At 28.6% G+C, this 21,211-nt stretch overlaps 1 protein-coding gene across 1 annotated transcript; it reads left to right on the forward strand.

Annotated features, from left to right (window-relative positions):
* The first annotated feature begins 1,271 nt into the window (after nt 1-1,271).
* Nucleotides 1,272-19,962, forward strand: LOC107455740 (protein CDV3 homolog A). The gene is made up of 5 exons (XM_016073418.4): nt 1,272-1,724; nt 4,729-4,805; nt 11,120-11,262; nt 13,990-14,203; nt 19,294-19,962. Exons 1-5 carry the CDS (start codon nt 1,509-1,511, stop codon nt 19,409-19,411), a joined length of 768 nt encoding a protein of 255 aa, XP_015928904.1. The 5' UTR covers nt 1,272-1,508; the 3' UTR covers nt 19,412-19,962.
* The last annotated feature ends 1,249 nt before the right edge of the window (nt 19,963-21,211 follow it).

A 21,211-nucleotide genomic window follows, 5' to 3' on the forward strand; every position in this document is an offset into this window, starting at 1 on the left:
TGTCAGATTTATAAGGACATATAAATTTACTGTGTCAACGGTAATTTTTTTGTGTGTTTTGAAGTAGAAAGGGGATGAATTTCATCAAGATTCAAATGAACTTGTATTAAAAAACAGGTGAGCAGTCATTCACTGTTACATGTAACCGATGCTCGAATTCAATAGCAGCTGTCGACAGAACAAAAACAGACATAACATGAAATTGGTATATTGTTAGTGTCCAAAAATAACGCAAATATTAATTTATAGCTAATAAAAGGAAGAAAAGGTTTCGTTAATTTTAACAAAAAGAAGTTTTACTTCAATAACAATTTGGTAACTAACGGAAAAATTGGTTACAATGCAATTTTTTATAATATTACACAGGTAATGGCACCCTTTAAAATAATAGTTCATTTGTGAAAAATGTATTAAAATTAATATGTTGGTTCGAAGCTGTCATTTTTGATACATATTCCTCACTAAAACCACACGCTTTAACTCAAACCACACAAAGGAACTGACATGTTTATTTTTATAATGGAAGGGTCGCTATAATAGAGGTTATATTTAAAAAATTAGAATGTATATTACAATTTATGCAAAGTTAATATAGCATTTAATAATATAATTAAACAAAATTTTATTGCTAAAAGCCACTAGTTCTTGCTGTTAAAAGCTTTTAGTTCTTGTTGCAATAATCATTTATAAGAGACTTTGCGAATATGTATTCTCGTTGCAGTTGCTCAAATTGCTGGAGTAAAAATTGCACCAATTAAAATTCAGCTGTACTTTCGAATTTGATTTGTGTAATCTTTGCACGAATTTGGTTTATCACAATATAAAGAAAATTTGAAATAAAAAATGCCTTTATTGTGAAAAACTGTTTCTTTCAGTATTTTTTTTTCGAAGTAATATGTTGGACTTTTTACTAATTTTTGAGACCCCCTAGGAAGTGTGGGCCCTAGGCCAGTGCCCATTAGGCCTAGGCAATAATCAGGCTCTACATAGCGTTTATTCTGCACCGTACCAAGCGGTGCCTAAAGCGTGAGTGTTTCCTGGAGTGCCTATAGGATAGTCATTAGAGTTAAACACTTTTAAAGCGTAACATAAAACTACTTAATTTGTATAATACCTTTAGTTTTTATAAGTTATTCGATATCTGCATAAAAATGTATGCATTTTTTTAAGTTTTTGATTAGATGTAGTAAAATTTACATTGAAAAAAAATTTATCAGAAAAATTAAAATGTATTTGCCAAACAATAAAATTTTTTATTGTGAGCGCCATCTATGCTAAAAATGTGGTAGAACATTGGTAGACACGTGACCACTAGCAGTTAAAATTTAATTTTGCGTGATACATTTATTTTCCCTGTAACCGTTAGTATTAAGCAAAACTTTCCTCCTTTGACTGTTCAACTTTTCGTTGATGTAATACTATTCATGTCCTGTATCACATATTGTGAAAATTAGAGCAGCCTTTTTATTTACGTGGTGGGGGTACGTAAAGCAGTTAAATATATAATCATGTCAGATTCCACTTTAGATGATTTTTTCGCTAAAAAGGATAGATCAAAAAAAGGAAAGGCTAAATCAAAATATACGACGTCGGACACTATAGCGAAAAAATTAGAAGAAGGCGGCAAAAAACCCGATGTTGTTATGAAGAAAGATGTGAAAGAAAAAATTCCATTAAGTTCTAGCAATCCATCTATAGCTATTCCTTCAATTACTAACGAACAAGTAAGTTATTTTTTATTCATTTTTGTAGGGTGGTGTGTTTTTTTTCTAGTAAAGTCTATACGTCAGTCAAACTGTTAGCAGCTATCTCTGTTGAAATTTATTGTATAATAGTGTAGTTTAAACTTATATGGAGATATTCATAGGAGCTTATTACCACTTAGGCTTTTAATTTTCTATATAAAATGCTATGTCATGGATTATGGGTTAGAATTTATGAGCTGTTAAAAGAGCTTCATAATTATTTTTAATCGTTCATTAATCTTTCTGATTATGTTTTTCTTTGACTAATAAAATATAGATATTAGTAAATAAATTTTATAGTTAAATAACTTGCATGTTTAAAATTTATAGTGTAAATCAAAGTTTTAACATAATGTGTAATATTTGTCATTAAAACTATTTATAATTTGATAGCCTCTTAAATTAAGAATGTTTCTTGAAGCTTATGAACGCCAGATTTTAAAGAATCTAATTGTCATTAGCCACTCTTAATTTATCACATTTGTTGATTCTTATAAAAAGAGCTATTCTTGTGAATGACCTACTAATAATATTCTCGGAGATTTTGGGCTTCATATCAAGGCTGAAGCATCTAAACTTAAAGAGAAAAAAAAATAGAATTTTACCTAAGTGTTTCTACAAGTTTTAAGGGGATATTATCAAATCCTGATCTAATGTACCAACAGCAATCTAAAGCTCAGTGATTATTTTGAAACAGATATCTATGAGAGGTGTTTATCTATACAGTATGTGTTTTTCTAAAAATCATTTTTTTCCGAGAGGCTAAATGATTTTTTTGTACACTTATATTTTATTTTTTTAACTATTAGAAAGATTTTTCTTCAGCAAGTAGCGATTTTCTAAAATTATTATTCAATGGTGCAATACCATTGTCATTTGTCTAATCACTTTTAGTGTTATGGATTAAGGAAATAGAATTATTAGGTAATAATTGTAATCTTTTAAAATTATTTATAAATTCTTGTCCAATTGACCTGTCAGGATTATTTGTCTGTCTTGATTTTCAACAATTATCATCGACGTTCATATCAGGGTTTACCAAAACCGCGGTGAAAATCCAATGTTTTTTTTTTTTTAGAACGAGAAAACAATTGTTTTCGGGGATGAGTGTGTTCTTTTAGAAACATTTTCATAATACAAAATCAGATATAGTAGTAGACTAGGTAAAATGTAAAACTTTCTGCAAACTCATAATCTCATAAAATTTTCGGCACACTTTGATTAACTTTTGTAACTAGTTTCCACCCTTTTGTCGCTGTCATACTTTGTTGAAAATTTGTTTGAAAAGCACAATTTTTTTTTTTTTTTTTGAAGTTTTATTTTTCTAGAGCTTTGTAATAATTCATGCCAGGGAGATGAGTCTGTTAAAAAAACACCTAATAGGCTGCATAAAGAAATCCATAGTAGTTAAGTGATAAATCACTTCTTAAGTAACTAAGATGAATACTTGAAATTTGAGCGAGGAAAAAAGTGTTTGTAGGATCTCCAGAATATTTTCCAACTTTTTAATAAAATTATTGAAACAAGATTTGTTGTTTATTTAAAGTGTGTGATTGTGAATCTCAATGTCAGATTTTTAAATCAAATCACACACAGATATAAATCTATTTTCAGAATCATGTAAGCACGAGTCTCGATGTTTGATTTTAGACTTTTGTGAATACGTAATGTTTGATTTTAAAATCGTGTTAATAAGAATCTTGATATTTGATTCTAAAACTGTCTGAACAGTTATCTCTATGTTTAGTTTTAGAATAGTGTGAATACAAACCTCAATGTTTAATTTTATAATTGTTTGAATACGCATTTTGATATCTAATTTTTGAAATGCTTAAGTGCAGCTTTTAATGCGCGTTAATATGAAACATCATGATATAAATCATAAAAATACAAAACAAGCGGCACAATCTTAAATCGCACGAATAGTAATATTGATATTCGATTTTAAAATTTTGTGAATACAAACTCTGATGTATAATATTTAGGTCAGTTTTAAATTGCATAAATATGAATTTCGCTGTTGGGTGTAATTGTGAAAATACAAAGCATGATTTGCATTCTAAATTGCGTAAATAGTCTTTGAAAATTATTTTGCACTTTGTTAATGTAGCTATACAGTGCTTAAAAATATTTTTGGTTGAAAGATTTGGGTATGAACCCTGAAACACATTAATATCTTATTTCTTTTCTTATTTTGCTAATGGTTAAAAAAATTTCCATGATTGCTGTTTCGTGTATATTATTAGACAGGTCTGTATAGTAGTGCATGCGGTAAACAAGCAGTGCTGAAAAATTTTGCATCAGTATATACTCTTTTCCCTTTGATTTGCATATCACCTTCTGGTTAAAAAAAAAATTCATACTTCTTGTACCTGAAACTATTATTGCATGCTGTAGGAGCTTAAATGGTTTTTTATGAAGTTTAATCATTTCAATGTTGCTGATGGAAAAAAAAAATTATACCTTTGATATTACTCTTTCAATATTCATACATTTTATGTATATTAGTTATTTGATCATGCAATGATCTTTGCAAACTTTCTTTTGACATTTTGCACTCATTCTATAAATATCAAGTTCCCAAATTCAAAAGAGTTTTGTATTGACCCGCAGAACCATCTATATTCAACAGTTGTTACGTTACAGGGAAAATTTTATGCAAGTATTGCAACATTAGCTTTTCTGTCTGGTGTACTAGTGGCACGTCAGGAGAATTTAAAGAATAAAAAATGAAATCACAAAATTAGTTAAGTAAAGAGCCAAAGTATGCCCAAGTTGTAAGAAAGAACAAAATTAAGATTCCACTTTTTTTATGCTCTGCTGCAATTTAAGTATACTATGGTTCTTCTGTACTCATAAGAAACTTTAGTGATGTGACTTTAATTATCTAGTAAATATCTTTTTTTTTTTGCTCTGACTGTTCATCATAATTTTTGAATCAGCCTCCGAAAAAATATTTAAAAAATGTTCTCCATATTTTCAGGAAGATGATGAATGGAAGAATATTGAAGAAAAAGAAGCTGATTATTCAGGTCTTCGTATTCAAGCTCTTTCAATAAGGTAAAAGCTTTATAAAATTTAAAAGTATCTATTTTTTAGGAATTAACTGAATATTTTAGCATTATTTGTGCTATGTTGGAGGTGAGCACTTCCATAAAGTTGTAATTGTAAATATGAAAAATGTATTTAGATGCTGATTTAGTATGACGGACTTAAAAATGAGTGTGTCCAGCGTTGCTCTTGCGATCATCAGAGATTTTCAGGCATGTTCCCCTCTCCTTTATTACTCGATAGATATATGTGAAATCATATTGATAATTTATGAAAAATACATATATTTTACTTTATGAAACACATCTAACTTTCTAAAGAAGATGTTTTGATATTCTTGGTAATAACTTTTATTTCGATGCTTTTTTATGTTACTCTTGGGACCACAGTTAAAGATTTTCAAAGAGAACATTTTTGTGAAATTGGAATAAAAAGTTGAAATTTACATTAGGTGGGAAAACTCACAAATCATGTTTAGTTTGCCTGATATAGCCAAGGTCGCACTGATAAGGAATGTGGTAAATGCCCCTGTAATTACTAAGGCTAAAAGATCTTTAATAGACTTTTAAAATTGATTTTGTTAACAACCAAGGTTCTTCTGTAAATTTCTTACTTTTGTGACACTGTCAATTGTTACACTTGTTCTGCACTCTAAGGCCTGTTCTGTATTTTATATGAATATAGTATTTAATTTAATTTACTTTATCAGAGAATATACTGTAAAGAAACACAAATTCATGAACAATGATATATTACACTAAATTATTGCACTTTTTTTTTACACTTGTAAGAAAATTTTTAGTAACAATTTCAATTTCTGTGTCCTTGAGCAATATTTGTCATTCAAATATATATTTTAATTATTTAATAGATGTTTTGCTTAAAATACTCATCCCCGTGGCAGAAACACGGCGACACAGCGACATTGTCGCAGAAAGCGACTGAGTTCTTGCAGAAAGATTTTTTTTATTTAGGAAATAAAAATTTTTGGTTTGCCACAAACAAAAGTTCTCAAAATAAATTCTGCAGAAACAGAAGCTGTTTTACCAACAAAAAAAATAATTTTCTTCAGAAACAAAAAAATTCTGCAGAAGCAATAATGGTTCTGCAAAAAAATTTTCTTACAGAATTGTTTTAAATATTTTTTTTCTAGCGTACCGCGGAAGGAGAAAGTGCTCGTAATTCTCCGTTAATCTCCAACACAAACAGTTACTGGATAAAAAGGGGAGAATTTTTTGCCCCTTTATTAAGCTATTTTTGGAAATTTGCCAACTTCGGCCTCCATCGCTGGCGCAGTAATTTGCTTTGTGTTTTTTTTATGAGAACAGAGCATTTTATACGCATGCGAAAAAAATCGCATCCAATGAATATGGCTCTAATACCGATGTTTCAGTACTGATAAAGACTATTTCGTTTCGAGATGTTGAATAGACTTGAGCATATTGAGTCGGAAACTGCTTCTGCATACTTCGTGTGGAATCAGTGCTATATATTTACAAAATACAGTGTGAAATCACAAGCGCTGTGTATTTTTTTCGTTCTGAACTTAATCTGATCACGAAAAAAGTTTTATTTACCTCCTTTTTTAAAAAAAAAAATCTTTCAATAAGTCAGTACAATATTAATCGAATCTAATTAGGTAAAATTAATTAGATGTAGAAAAAATTGAAACAAACATTGCTTTAATTTTTTTGCTTTTAGAATTCGGTTATAGTCAATACTATTTTATTATTTTGATTACTCAACTTCAATATTAATTTTTTCACCTGATTTGTTTCTGTACCTGATATAACTATTATAGTGAAACATTAAATCATACTGTTTTAAACTGATACTTCAAATTCAGTTATCTTGTTTTATAAATTTAATCTTATTGTCCATTCAAAATTCATTATTGTCCATTCTATAAGTTCTATCTTATTACAGGTTCTGGGTAATCTTTATTTATGCTCTAGTAAGCATTTTTGTCTGCAGATCTATACATTTATAACTTTTCGTTATTATCGAAGATTATACAAATTTATACTTAAACAATTTAAACTTATTAAGAAATGTAAACTTATATTATGAAATTACAGTTTTATTCTATGCATGTAGACTTATTTTATAAACACGAATTTCATCTATTATTATAAATTCATTACACATACATTTATAACGATAAAAATATCTTGCAGAAAGATATTGGTTCTAATTAGGTTTGTCGCAGAAAGTCAGAAAAAATTCTGCCACAGGGATACTCATGAAAAGTCAATAAGAATATGTGTCAGATACATTTTGTAAATAATTTACTATAATTTACCACTGTTTAAGTAATTTACTATATTATTAAAGTGTTACAGAGATGATTGCTTACATACTGTGTTCATTCCATACCTTAAAAAGGGCTGGGCACTAGAAACTGAAAAGGTCTCCTTAGAAAAGAGCAAAAAAAGACATTGCTCACTAATGTTTGCATAACTTTTATGGCACCCAAAAGGTACAAAGCTTTTAATTTTATCATTAAAAAAATCTTTTTTTCTTCTTCAGATAATTAATTTAAATTAAAAATAATTTCTCATTTTATACATTACCTTTAAAATGAGTGTAATGTGTTGAAAATGTGTCGTGATAGCTTATTATTAAAAATATCAGGATTTTGAAAACAATATCGAAATGAATGAAAAAATGATGGGAACTGCCGAAAAGACAATAGAAAATTAATGTGGAGTTAAGCTGGAATCGTTGCAAATCAAGCGTGTGAAAAAGTGGTTACTAAAATATGGAATTCGCTATCCTCAACTTCATATTAATTACACCAGAATCGTGAGAAACCACATGGATCTATTTTGGGCATGTCAAAAAGTGGCTCCTTAAATTGAAAAACTGCCTTGTTGTTATAACATCTACATCTTATGAAAATAATCAAAGTGTGAATAAGCAGGTGGAAATGGCCAGAAACGACATTGATTAATTATGGATTCATCGCAAATCAAAAGCTTTAAAAATTAATAATTAAAAATTCACCTGTCACGATAATGTATACATTGATGAGGGAGAGATTACCAACACCAAGGAAAAATTATTGTAGAGTTTTAAAATTTTTGCAATGTGTTGTTTGTCTGAGTGTTATTAAATATAGTTGAATAAAGTTTCAAGATCACTGGTTAATGCATTTACGAGAAGAAGAAAAAACAATTTCAAATGTGAAAAAAAGGTAAATGAATAACTAGTGTAACTACCAGAATTTTTTATGCAAATGGTGCATGCATTGTGTCGTATAGATGCCAAATGTCATTTTGTTTGAGAGAGTCCCGTGTCTGTTGTACCTGGTCAGTCATTAAGAGGATAGTTAATGCTGGTTGTGGATGATGCTGAAGTTGTCGTCCAATGATGCAGGCGGGGGCATCATGTCGACATTCTGAAGAGCATGTTGGACTACAACAGCAGTACGTGGGCGAGCGTTATCCTGTTGGAAAATACCCCCTTGAATGCTGCTCATTAACGGCAAGAAATTAGGTTGATGTACAAATTTGCAGTGAAGGTGCATGGTGCTCCTGCTGTCATAGAAAATTGTTCCCCTGACCATACTCTGGGTGTAGGAAGCTTTCACCTGGCCTCCTCCTAATCCATATCATAGGCACCAAGACAGAACTGACTTTCATCAGAAAATACAGTAGATCTTTACTCTGTCTTCCAGTGAGCTGTAATTGGACACCACTCATAAATGGCAGTGGTTTGGAGTGAGTGACTTGTAAGCTACAGTTCTGGTGCAGATGCAGTATGGTGTGCCACATCCATACGCCGTGCACTGTGGTCTTCCCTTTGAGTAGTGCTGCATTGTCATCCAAACACACCCCGTGTTGTAAGTGGTGACTGATACACATTAAATCTGTCGAGTCGCAAAGTCCTCCCTGTACCCGTAACAAATCAATACCTATAGGGGGTACTGATCCAGGAGTTTCCTTGTCTTCTGGATTGGATTCAATATAACAGGGCTACAGAGTTGAACATCATTCGCCGTAAACTCAAAATTGGGTCGGCTGTTCGACAACGGTAATAAAATATAAAATCATGCACAAGGGTTGCATTTCTCTCCAGTCTTTCTTTAGTGTTGCGGAAAGAAAATACACCTTCTCCCAGCGTTATTTCACGACCACGTTAAAAGTCATTGAGCTGTTAATAATGGCTTCTTTGTCTTCTTAAAGGTATTCTTGACTAACAGCAACTATGTCAAAATTTATGGAAAAATAATGCTTAAGAATTATAGAATACATATTAAAAGCAACCATGATTTGCATGTTCACTGTGGTGTTACTCATGCGAAATTTGAATAGACATCTTTTAGTTGTAAATGCAAGCCGTGCAAATTTAGTTTATCTAGTACAGGGATGGCGAACCAATGGCACGTGTGCCATTTCTGGCATGCGACACAATATTTTGGGCACTCCACCGATCAAATTTGTTGTTACACTATGAATTGTTATTACACAAATTTTATTACGCTATGAAGCATATGTAACAATTACGTTAAAATTCACAAAAAACAAACAAAATAATAAACAATTATTAATAAAAAAATTAAAAATTAATACTAAAAAAACAATTAATAACCGTAAAAAACAAACTAACAATAAATAACTAGCGAAAAAAATCAACAGTTATGCTTAAACTAACATCTTACAACCTAATATAAGTTATTGATCATCTAATCTGCAACTACAGAAGTCACACTGATGTTACTTTAAGTTGAATTACGTGTTTAACTGAGACTAGAGACATTGCAAAATGTATTCTTTTTTCAATGTAAATAAAGAGTTTTGAGTTGATAGTATTTAGTATTATTATTTTCCCAATAATCACGAAGTCAAACTTATTTGACAGCACGTCTATGACCTCATTAAGCAATTTTTTAGAGAAAATGGCACGTTGGTGTATAAAGTTTCGTCACCCCTGATCTAGTACAACTCCTGCTTAATTTTGAGATTTTTTTTCCATCAGTGTGTATAACAAAGTATTTAAATAACTTAAAACCCTTTTACCTTTAATTAAAGCTTTTTTGTTTTTTAAATTTTTTGCTAATTTCTTAGAGAAAATATTGGATATTTAGTTATCTGAAAATCAAATTAATTCATTTCCTCTGATTTTTTGAGTGTTTTAGTTAAATTCCCTGACACATTCCAAATTTTTACAGATAAATAATATTCCCTTATTTTTCCCTGATGCTTTTCTGTGGCCATTCTTTTATTATAACCAAAATTGTTTTTTTATCTAGTTAATTGTTTTTTTTTCTAATAAATTGTTTTTTTTATCTAGGGAAGAAAATTTGATATAAGGTATAATTTGCATTGTAAAACTTTTTAAAACGTAACTACATTGGAAAGGGCTAATTCTGAGTCAGCTGATGTTAAGCATATTTAAGATTTTTTTTGAATGTGCATTATTCATATGTGTGCACTTCTCTGTGAACTGTTACAATTTGTAGTGTTACATTCAGGATATCTGTGCACTTGGAAAATCATGAATTTCAGTATTGAGCAAAATTAGTCATGATTTTAACTATTTTTTTTAAAGAAAAATCATGGATTTAGGTAACTGAAAGATCTAATTTTTAAAATGGAATTCAACCCCCCTCCCCCCAGTTTCATGGTGTCCCAAATATCTGAATTTGTAATGAAATCCCCACTCATAGTCATATTTTATTAAAATATAAAATGTTTTTTCATGTTCTTTAAAAATTATGGTAAGCTTTTAAACTTCTGTGATTTCAGAATTTTTGTTATTTAATTTTTTTATTTTATCAATTAAATAGTCCAGCTAAAGCAAGCCAGTCTTTGGTGAATTTTTTTTTATTCCGGAATGAGAACAGAAAAATCAGGAGTATTTCTTTCCTTTTCAATGAACATAAAAAGTATCTTTAGAATATAATTCTGCAGGGGGAAAAAATTATAATTATTTGCTTTTGTATTTTTTCAGCTATTTTATTGCTTCAACTCTTTCTTTACTCTGTGTTTTGAATTTTAAATCTATAAATATGAAGATGCAGAATATATAATTTCAAATAATGTTATTATACTGCTTTTTAAATTTACTGTTTCCGTCGGAGAAAATTGTAACTTTGTTAAGCCATGAAAAATTCTTAGAATTAGTCAGAAAAGTTATGAATTGAAAATCTAAAATGTAGCAGATGACCTGTACATTACACCAACTTTCATTTTTATGTTTAAATGTATTTTAGAAACTTTTTTTTTAAAAAAAAATCAAGTTTATTTTGGTTATGTTACTTATTTGGGCACATATTTTGTTTTTTTGTTATTTACAAGAGTTTTTTTTTCTCTTTTTAGTGAAAAAGAGAAAGAAGAAGAACAGTTGAAGGAACAATTATTATCAGAACAAAATGGTGAATCGAGAAAAGAATCTGATGGTCAATCTGGTCCATGGAAAGTTGTCCAAACGCCAGTCTCTGAGATAGAAGAGGAAGAAGAAAGTATGTGTATACTTCTTTGAAATAACCATTACTATCACCTATTGGCAAAATGGGTCTTGTTTTGGGTTTGATGGCGTGTGCATACATGGTTGCATGCTATGTTGTATCTATGTATTTTTTCCATTTTATTTTCACCAGCAGTCATTCTTAATGTATTTACGTAATAATTTTAAGTATTTTTATTATTAATGTATAATTACTGTCTTGACGGTGATTTTAATATAAATATGAATACTGAAGAAGGAATGTGACATCTTGAAACACATGTATAGCAAGGATTTGAAAACCAAATCATCGACAAACATCAACTGAGATAGTTTTTTGCAACCTATGATTTGAAATGTTACGGCGTTTATCGAAGTTAAACCAAAGAAGAAAAAGAAACAAAATGAATTTGACCATTGGATTACCAGTGATCGTAATAAGGCGATCACTATTTTTTTTATTTATTATTTTTTTATGCTGTCAGATTTTAAATGTCATGATTTTTTATTTACTTTGTTTTGAAAATAAAAAAAAATTCCACAATGACTGATAGATATTATAAACAGTAATTTCCAAATTGATAAAATTTTAAAAAGTTAATGACACAAAAAAATTTTTAGAACAGGAGGATATCACCAGTAATATCAGAATATGTATTCTTTTATATGTATATTAAAAAAAAAATTGCATTTATAATTTTAGAAAAATTATGTACTGTTTGTTTTATTCTGTACATGAAGGGTATTTTTTTTTTTTTGTTAACAGGAAACTCTTTTGTTACTTGAAGTTTGTTATATTATATATATTTGCTATTAGTAAAAATTATTTTCAGAAAGGTAAGTTCTAGAGAGAATTGCCAAAAGATCTAAAAAATTCTGCTACAAGGCAATTTTCAAACAATGATTAATATATTGAACCTTTTCAAAGAACTCTGATTCTTAAATGAAGGTACAATATACACTTCAAATTCTCAGTACTGGTAAGTAATCCAATTCTTTTGACTGTAGTTTAGACCCAGGAATAATAGGTTTGAATAGTTTTCTTGGGACTTTTGTTATGGATTAATTCATTGTTAATTGAAAAATGCTAGTTTTGATAGTGTAAAAGTGACAAATTTTCGGTCTTTTTTATTGGAATAAATGGTTATTGGAAGTTCTGATTGACATTAAAATAACATTGCCTCCCCTGTGGCAGAATATCTTTGAACTTTTCGCGACAATTCTCTCTTGTACTAATACCTTTCTGTAAGACATTTTTAATAGTAGCAAATATATATGTTACTAATTTAAAGTAACAGAAATGCTTTCTGTTTACAAAAAAGCTCTTATGTATAGAATAGAACAGTATATATCTTTTTTAATTATATGTGTAAGAATTTATTTTAAAATCTAAATATAGAAGAATAGATATTCTTATGTTCTAAAAAATATTTGTTTAATTAACCTTTTTAAATTTTTGCTATTTGGAAATTACTTTTTATAATATTAATGCGAAATTCTAGCTAAAACCAGTCAGTGCGGATTTTTTTTATTCTCAAAGGACAGTAGACTTCTCAGCTTCCCAAATAAAAAATCTTTCTGCAAGAATTCTGTAGCTTTCTGCAACAGTGTCGTCACAATTCTGCCATGGAGATTGCCTCTATGGAAGAGTCGTATTGGTGGATCGTGCTAAAAAGCGTAGACTGTATAGTGTTATCATTTAGTTAACAAGTGTTAAGTTAACCATTTAGATTGGCTGTTGATCCCAACTTTACTCAGTTATATAAGGCAATAAATTTTCCCCTTGACCTGGCACATAATACCAAACTTCATTTTGGACACATAGTTTAAAGTCTGAATTTTTTTCCGACTCTACATTCAGTCTAAATTTATACAGTCCAAATATATCGTTTGAGAACTTATTTAAAATCTGTTAGCAACGAAGTTGATACCTTGTGAAATTTTAAGAGTGCAAGTTTTTGGTGTGAAACAAAATTTTTTTTGTTTTTGGTACTCTTAAAAAATCAGTAATAGTCGTGTTATTTAATTCATCATTGAGATGGAGCTAGAAGAACAGTTAAGAGAATGAATTAGGGGCAATCCATACCGGTCTGTTTGAGGTATTTATGAAAAAACAACATGCAAATATCATCATCAGTGGTGAACAGAATACTTACGAAAGATTGACGGCTATAGCTATAACCAACACTCAAAATGAAGCTAGAATCAGGAAGCGCAAGATGTTCCATTTATCTTGCAACAAGATGAAACATTTTGCCTTACTAGATGGTCCGAGTACAATCGAATCGAGTAAATTGAGCATATCATTAAGTGGTTACTTAAATGCATAATTCAAATATTGCATGTAAATTTCGAAAAAAAAATTTCTTTTCACTTTTTAAATGAGCAATTTTTCTGCAAGAGCTCTATTACGCTCTGCGACAATGTGGCCGTGTCACTGCAATTCTGTCACGGTGTATATATGTGTGTGTGTTGGAAATATAAAGAAAACATGGTAAAAATTAAAGAAAAGGTATTAAAAAATGTTTCTTCTCTTTTCATTAATCTTTAATATTTTCCATGTTTTCTCTATATTTTTAACTTATATTATGAGTTCTATACACTTGCAGCTTATGTGCTGTAAATGAAACTTATTCATTTTCTTTTCTTTATATCCTTTTTGTCTTAATTGTGCTATATATACATATATGTGTGAATATTAATTGTGTGATCTATTTGAATTTAAATTAAGTTTTTTTTTTAGTACCATCTAAAGAAGAACCTGAAGTGAAGGAAGAAACAACGCCTGCTAGCAAACCTGTTGGAACGTACAGACCTCCGGCTCTGAGGAATGCTCCAGCATCTACACCTACATCTGGAGGAGGTAGAAGACACCCAAAAAATGCCCCACAAATAAGTAGTGAACTTCATTTTCCTTCCCTCTCCTCTGCTGTGGATAGCAACAAATGGAAACTTGGGTGAGTTATCCGACCTACTACTTGTACAATATTTTTTTGAATAGCCAATTTAGTACCTATCAAAATAAAGTACTCTGAACTAAAGTTTCAAGGTTGAAGACTCTGATAATTAAGACCTCTGAACTACGGTTTCCACTCCACAGGGAAAACCTGGAAAATACAGGGAATTTAAAAATCTCCTAAAATAACTGGGAAAAGGCAGGGAATTGGGATTTTTTTTTAAAAAACAAACTGGGAAAATACAGGGAATTTTGTTCCTTATTTTTGTCTCTTAAAAATTTTTTTACCTCTTAAAGTGTAATCTATGGTATATTGAACCATGATATTTTAGCTCTGTTAAACTGTTTCATTTACTATAGCATTATTTAAATATGTTCAGCTGTTTTTCCACCAATTAAAACTATATTTAGCCCAATATAGCTCAATTGCAGGGAATTATTTCTGAAATCAAGTAATCCAAGTTTTTATTGTGTTATTTTAAATTTGTTATTGTTTGCATTCAAAACTATTTGAATTGGGATTTAAGCAGGGTTCATGGTTTTTTTTTTTTTTTAAATTAAAAAAATCAGATTTTTTTTTATTTAAATCAGATTTTTTTTATTCAAACACATTGTAAGAACTTTAATTTATGATTAAAAATACTTTATAAATGTTTAATCAAAATTATATTAATATTAAAACAATATTATAACACTATTTCGGAAACTCTAACTTACTAATATAATTTTTCATTATAATTCATAGCTTTGAATGCATAGCAACCATTTTGAAACAAATGCATAATTGAAATTTGAAGACTAAGATAAAATAGAGAATTTAATGAAAGACGCCTGTCTAGGTTTGTCTGAAAGGTTTTTATTTTGTGAAAATTTAGACATAATTTATGAAAATTAAAACTAATATTTAAAAATCAACACAAAAATATGGATTTATTCGTTTTTTATGAAACATAAAAGTAAAATTTAAAAAACAAGTATTTTGTGAAACTATCGTTTTTCCTAAAGTTGAATCTGTGAAGGTACCCTAAGCAGTAGCAAATTTGACTTGGACAGACTCTTTAACTATTAAATTAAAATTTCAATTAGCAAACCGTAATTTTAATTTAAAATTGTGTTTTTTATTTCTCTTGATTTTTAATATGACAAAAAAAATGTAATAGATTGTACTTATAAATGTATCAAATAATATCAAATTATAAATTCATCAAAAAGTAAATAAATATTTCATCTATATGTTATAATTAAAATATTCATTTTTAATTCTATATCAAAATAGATCAGCTAAAAAATTTTTTAAAGAATATGCTCTCATTGGAATTTTTTTTCACGAAATATCTTTATAGAAAATCTGATAATGTCGAAGATACTGTAAACATATTATGAGAAAAAAATCAGTTACCAGTTAATAACTCTACTGCCTCAAATAGACTTTGAAAGGGAAGAATGACACTATATCAGGAAAAATTATCTGAATTCATTAGCCTCTTTTTTTCTTCTATTTTTGGCATATTAGGATAATTTATTTTTAATATAACCTCAAGCTTTAGAAATATACATTTTCCACCAATAAAATATAATGTAGATTTTAATTCCATGCTGTTTCTATCAAAAGGTAGAATTTTAATAAAAATTATTTGCATTTTTTTACCTTCAAAATTCATGTCTATTAATTACTTTCTACAGCTATGCAAGTCTATATTAAGACAGCAATAAATGTGTACTTTAATCTGTACTTTCAATCTAAAGAATCAAAAGATTTTTAAAAATGTAATTTCAAATGTGTCGGAATTTAACACACGCGAAGAAAGTAATTTCGTTAACTAAAATTAATTAACACAGCAATTTATTTAAAATAAATTTTAAAACTACGAAAAGAAAGTAATAAAAGTATCAATAATTTAAAACACTGTTTTTCAACTTTTGAAATCAATATATATATATATATAATATATATATATATATATATATATATATATATATATATATATATATATATTTAAAAATATCATTTGATTTAAATCAAGCTGTTTTAAATCAACAAACCCCGAATTTAAGTATGCATTTTGTGTTCTTAAGTGCATTTTTTTGTTTCGTTTCATACTGAAAATTAGTTTTTATATTTTGAGTTTGATCATGCATACTTACAATTTTCTTCCCCTTGTCTGTCATAAAAACTATAAGATGTTATTTTTTTTATGTTGAAAATTCTTGTTGGTTGTTTTTTAAAAAATCCTTTTAATTATTAGTGTCATTATTTCTATCTTTCCCATTTGTACTGAGTAACAAATAAAATTGGTTATCAATACAGAGATGAAATGAGGACAATTTCCAGAGATGAAATGAGGTCAATTTTCTCTCTAAAAATTTTAAGTACAGGATAAAATAATAATGTAAGTTTTTTTAACACCTGTAAAAATTTCATATGCTATGAGTTTAGCTTGGCAGCTTTTCCTTGTTAGTATTTCAAAGTATTTGAAATGAATTATACATTTTATAAATTTGGATGGCAGCATCTTTTTTAACTTTAACTTTTGTAATCCAATATGTACTCACATTGTTTAAGAAATAAATCCAAATATCAACGTCCAGTGTTTTCATCATAGAAAAAAAATGGGTGGGAATTTCTCACCCTTTCTCAAAAACAGGGTGAGATTTCAAAAAGTTAAGTGAGATGTCTAAAAACACAAAAACTCTTGGGAAAAAAATCACTTCTTTAATTATAATACATTTTTTATGTCTTCTATTTTTTAAAGCATTGAATATTTTGGTGCATCATCATAGAAGATTTTGCCTTTACAAGGTATTTGTCCATCTTACATAAGTGGATAAAAAATTTGAGCGTCTTACATGAAGAAACCTTACCTACGGTAAACACGTGGTTGCAGAGAAATGTGTTCTGAAAGGGGTTCCGTGGTTGTGTTCTGTTGTTCGAAAAGGTTCTGAACAATACTGGTAAATAGGGAAGCTAGATAATGGGGGCAGATGTTGAAAATAATGAAAGATCCAGGAAGAAAAGTGAAACGGATTTTATTCTAAATGGCGTAATTCAAAGCTTTTTCCAAAATGCGAGAAATTCGCGAATTTTGAAATTGATTTATAGATAGCGCGAATTTCTTGCGGTAATCATTTTTTAATGCGAGAAAAGAAAAAAATATGCGAGATTCTCGCGCTGTAGTGAAAACACTGACGTCTCTAGCATTCCGTTTGTATCAGTAAAAAAGTATGAACTCCCAAAAGTATCTATCATTTCTTGCACTTGTATTCATCTGTAGATTCAGTCTGTAGATGCATATCTTTCACAAAGAGGTTTATATATTTTTTAAATAGAGACCTGGAATTTTTAGGTCAGGATACGGAAGACCTTGTAATTTCCAAATTCTAGCAGGATTACTAGCATTCATATACATTGAAGGACTAGTACTGAACTAGTAGTTCATTTTTTGAACTGATACTAGGACATAGATTTTTGAAGAGTGGTACAAATTCCATTTCGTTACTTTTTAAAACTATTATATGTTTACGATTATCAATTTCTACAGAATCACATTTAAGGATTATATAAGTTTACGAATTAGTACTGAACTAGTAGTTCCTTCTTTGAACTCAATGCTAGGAAGTAGATTTTTGAAGAGTGACACAGATTCGATTTCTTTACTTTATAAACAATCATAAATTAATGATTATGAGGTTCTACAAGATTGTATTTTTGTGTTGTTCAACTTTTTAATATTTTTATTTTCAACTTTCAAAGTTATAAAATAGTTTCCTCACATACATTGCCTAAAGTATATTTCTTTCACTTTTCTACTTTGACAAATTATGATCTGTTTATTTTGTTTTAAATCTTAAACTGCCAAAATGAAAAAACAAGAAAAGATTTTTTATTAACTTCAATTAAATAATTTTTCAAAGCAATTTATAAGAATAATTCATTTTAATTTGATTCCTGAAATATTTTCTCCTGAGCTGGCTGAATTATCTAATTTCATTTTAAATATGTTTATATAATCCCAGATATAAGTAAATGAAAATGATAAGTATTTCATTTAGTTTACTATTTAGCCATAATAATTGTATGGATTTGTGCTAGTTATGTCTTATGGTCCTAGGATATATTATAGCTTTATTAAAGGTAGCATAATGGAATAGAAAATAACGTAATGGAATTTTTTTTTTAATTAAAGGGGTATGAGAGATTGATATTATAATTAACTCAATGTTAAAATTATGTTAAAAACAAAAAATGTTCAATTTATAAATTAAGTTTAATGCTAAAAATAGCTGATTTTCTTAACTGATACTCAGTTGTATCAGTTAGTGACTGGTACCATATCTGCTTATGCATCATGGTGTGAAGCGTTTTTAAAAAGTGCTTATTTGCAGTTTGTTTTTTTAAAAACCTTTAAAGGTGCTTTTTTGTTAGATTTTTTTAAAAAGTACTTAATTTTCCCTTTTCAAAAATGAAATTTTTTTTTTTACCCTGCCGATTTTTGCCACGTTTTATGCAAAAGCGTGCTTTTCACATTGCTCTATTAAACATTTTTGCGATTCATTGAACCGCAATCCATTTTGGCCTACCGTCGGTCCATCGCATATAAAAGCAAACCCTAATCGTTTTACATGTTTGGTGAAATACTTGCGAGTCCGCATGTGCATCAACTGAGCTGGGTTCGGTGAGACTCTCATGTGCAACTCTGTTGCATTTTGTAAGATATTCTCAATATCAGGCTTCATTTTCCACCCTCTGATATCGAACCGAAAAATCTCTCGATCATTATATAATGACTAATATAATCAAAAAAAGAGTTTGTTGTCAGAAACTAGTTATTTTATCATAATCATGTAAAGTCTTTGAAAATTATTTTGCATTTTGTTATTATATATGGTGCTTAAAAATATTTAAGTGCTTAAAAAGGATATAAAAGGTGCTTATTTTTTGTTGAAAGATTTGGCTACGCACCCTGTGCATGTCTAAAGAAAGGTGATATCTTAAGCAACAACCTTAATTTAACTAAATTTTTCTGTGAATCTCAAATATTTCTAAAATTTTGATTTTTAGGTTTTATACCAATATTTTTTCTTTCTTTTTAGGGAATCTGATCGTAGTTTTCAATCAGTTAAGCATGGTGTGCGGTCAAAAGATAATACTCAGAGGGAATTGAAGCTTGATTTAGAAAACAAATTCTCTGCTCTGCACCAAAATGAATAATAATTAGAAATATCAAAGAATCAATTTTTTTGCAATGCCTTTATACTACAGTAAACTTACAAGCTGTTACAATTTATTAAATGAAATAAACATTTTCTGGTCAACATCTGCGACATTTTACAATGAAAAAAATGAATTTATTTTGTATCGACAATAAAAATTAGTCCATGTTCTGTCATAATTTTGTAAAAAATGGTGATTAGAGAGTTATTTAGTCTGTTCATAATGCTACGTAAGCTTTTATTGAAGAATGGGTTATGAGTGGTGATATAACCATGAAATATGTTTTATAAATCTATTTAATTAATTATCAGAAATGTGCTTTTAACTATTGAATAACTGTGAGGAAAAAGTGGCTTAATATTTTTTAGTTTGGAAGAAGAAAAAAAATGGTTTTTTGTGTTGATTTCTTTAGTGTCTCAATTCTTCATATGTGACGTTCATGTAAGCATTTAACATCTCAAGTGCTTATTAAAGCTGCAGTTTATTTTATTTTATACCTATGTAAATTGTTATAGAAAAGTGTTTAAATAAAAGTAATGTATTTCACAGTATGTTGTTTTCTTTTATATGCTCTTTATCATTTATTTTACCCTATTCAGCATTGTTTACTCTTTTTGAAAATGAACAAAAAAAGTGTTCCTTATACCAAAGGAGGTGCTAACTTTTATGAGCACCAGCTAAGAAATTTGGTACATTATCTTAATGTTCTACATTTCATATTTTTGCTGGTGCTTTTATTTATTAGTTTTTGTCAGGGATTTTTATTGAGAAATTACGATAATTAAATTTAGAAGAAAAAAAAATTTTTTTTTTCCAAGTGTTACAACATTTTTGTTATAGTAAATTTTCAATCGAGACCAAAAGTTTAGTAGCCAATTTGACTTCAGTAATCCTATTATCTTATGTTTTTAGATTTTGTTTGTTTAATGCTGGATTCATCTTGGCAAGGTTTAGGACAGAATGGATTAACCCACGGTTTTGTCCAAAGACTTTTCACACAAATTATGTCACAATTTTAAAAAAAATATTGTGAAAAATAAGATGTTAATTTTTGAACGAGAAACAAAATGAAGACAAGTTTTGATTTTATTAAAAAAGTTTATTATTTTTAATATTGAATTATTTATCCTTATGCAAAAACATAATCTATCAGTATTTAAAGCATGTTTATTCATATTTACTGGATAAGGTATTCACTTTTATTGTTCAGTGAATTGTGGAGCTTCACAAGTTATACATCTTTTCCTATTATATTATTTTTCTTCAATATGTTCATTAAATTGTATAAAAAGTATCAAATATTTATTAATATTATGTGTACAATGGTTGCACATGGACAAATGTAAAAATTTTACCAATTATCAAGGTTTTGGACACTTGAAGACAGTTTTAGGCAGTAAAACCTGAGTGTCATGTCCAAAACCAATTAAGGACATCCAAAACCCCAGCCCAGATCTTAATCAAATAGAAATATTAATTATAGTAGTTAGAAATACAATAGTCTATAGTTTTTTCTATTATCTTATTTTAATGCTAGACATACAAATACTTTATAATACAATCGACTGGTTATGATATGTTTACTGTTAATTGCTTTTAAAAAGAATGTCTGATTTTTCAAAACTTATTTGAATTTTGTCTTTTTTTTTAATATTTTTATGTAACAAATTCTTATTTATTAAATTTGAAAGTGATAGCTAATAATGTAATAATTATTATGAAGTGATTGTTTTCATTTAAGGATTCTTTAAGTTTTTGTTCTGGAAGCATTGTAAAAAGTGGTTTATTCATCCAATA

The sequence above is a fragment of the Parasteatoda tepidariorum genome, chromosome 2 (assembly GCF_982258835.1).
Source record: "Parasteatoda tepidariorum strain Cologne lab strain chromosome 2, Ptep-v5.0, whole genome shotgun sequence".
NCBI classification, from domain to species: Eukaryota; Metazoa; Arthropoda; class Arachnida; order Araneae; family Theridiidae; genus Parasteatoda; species Parasteatoda tepidariorum.

What these genes read in the sequence shown, in the direction of transcription:
- LOC107455740 (XM_016073418.4), top strand. Translation starts at nt 1,509, where the DNA reads ATGTCAGATTCCACTTTAGATGATTTTTTCGCTAAAAAGGATAGATCA. An exon ending in CTTCAATTACTAACGAACAA is followed by an intron (nt 1,725 to 4,728) that starts GTAAGTTATTTT and finishes CCATATTTTCAG; the next exon opens with GAAGATGATGAATGGAAGAA. An exon ending in AGCAACAAATGGAAACTTGG is followed by an intron (nt 14,204 to 19,293) that starts GTGAGTTATCCG and finishes CTTTCTTTTTAG; the next exon opens with GGAATCTGATCGTAGTTTTC.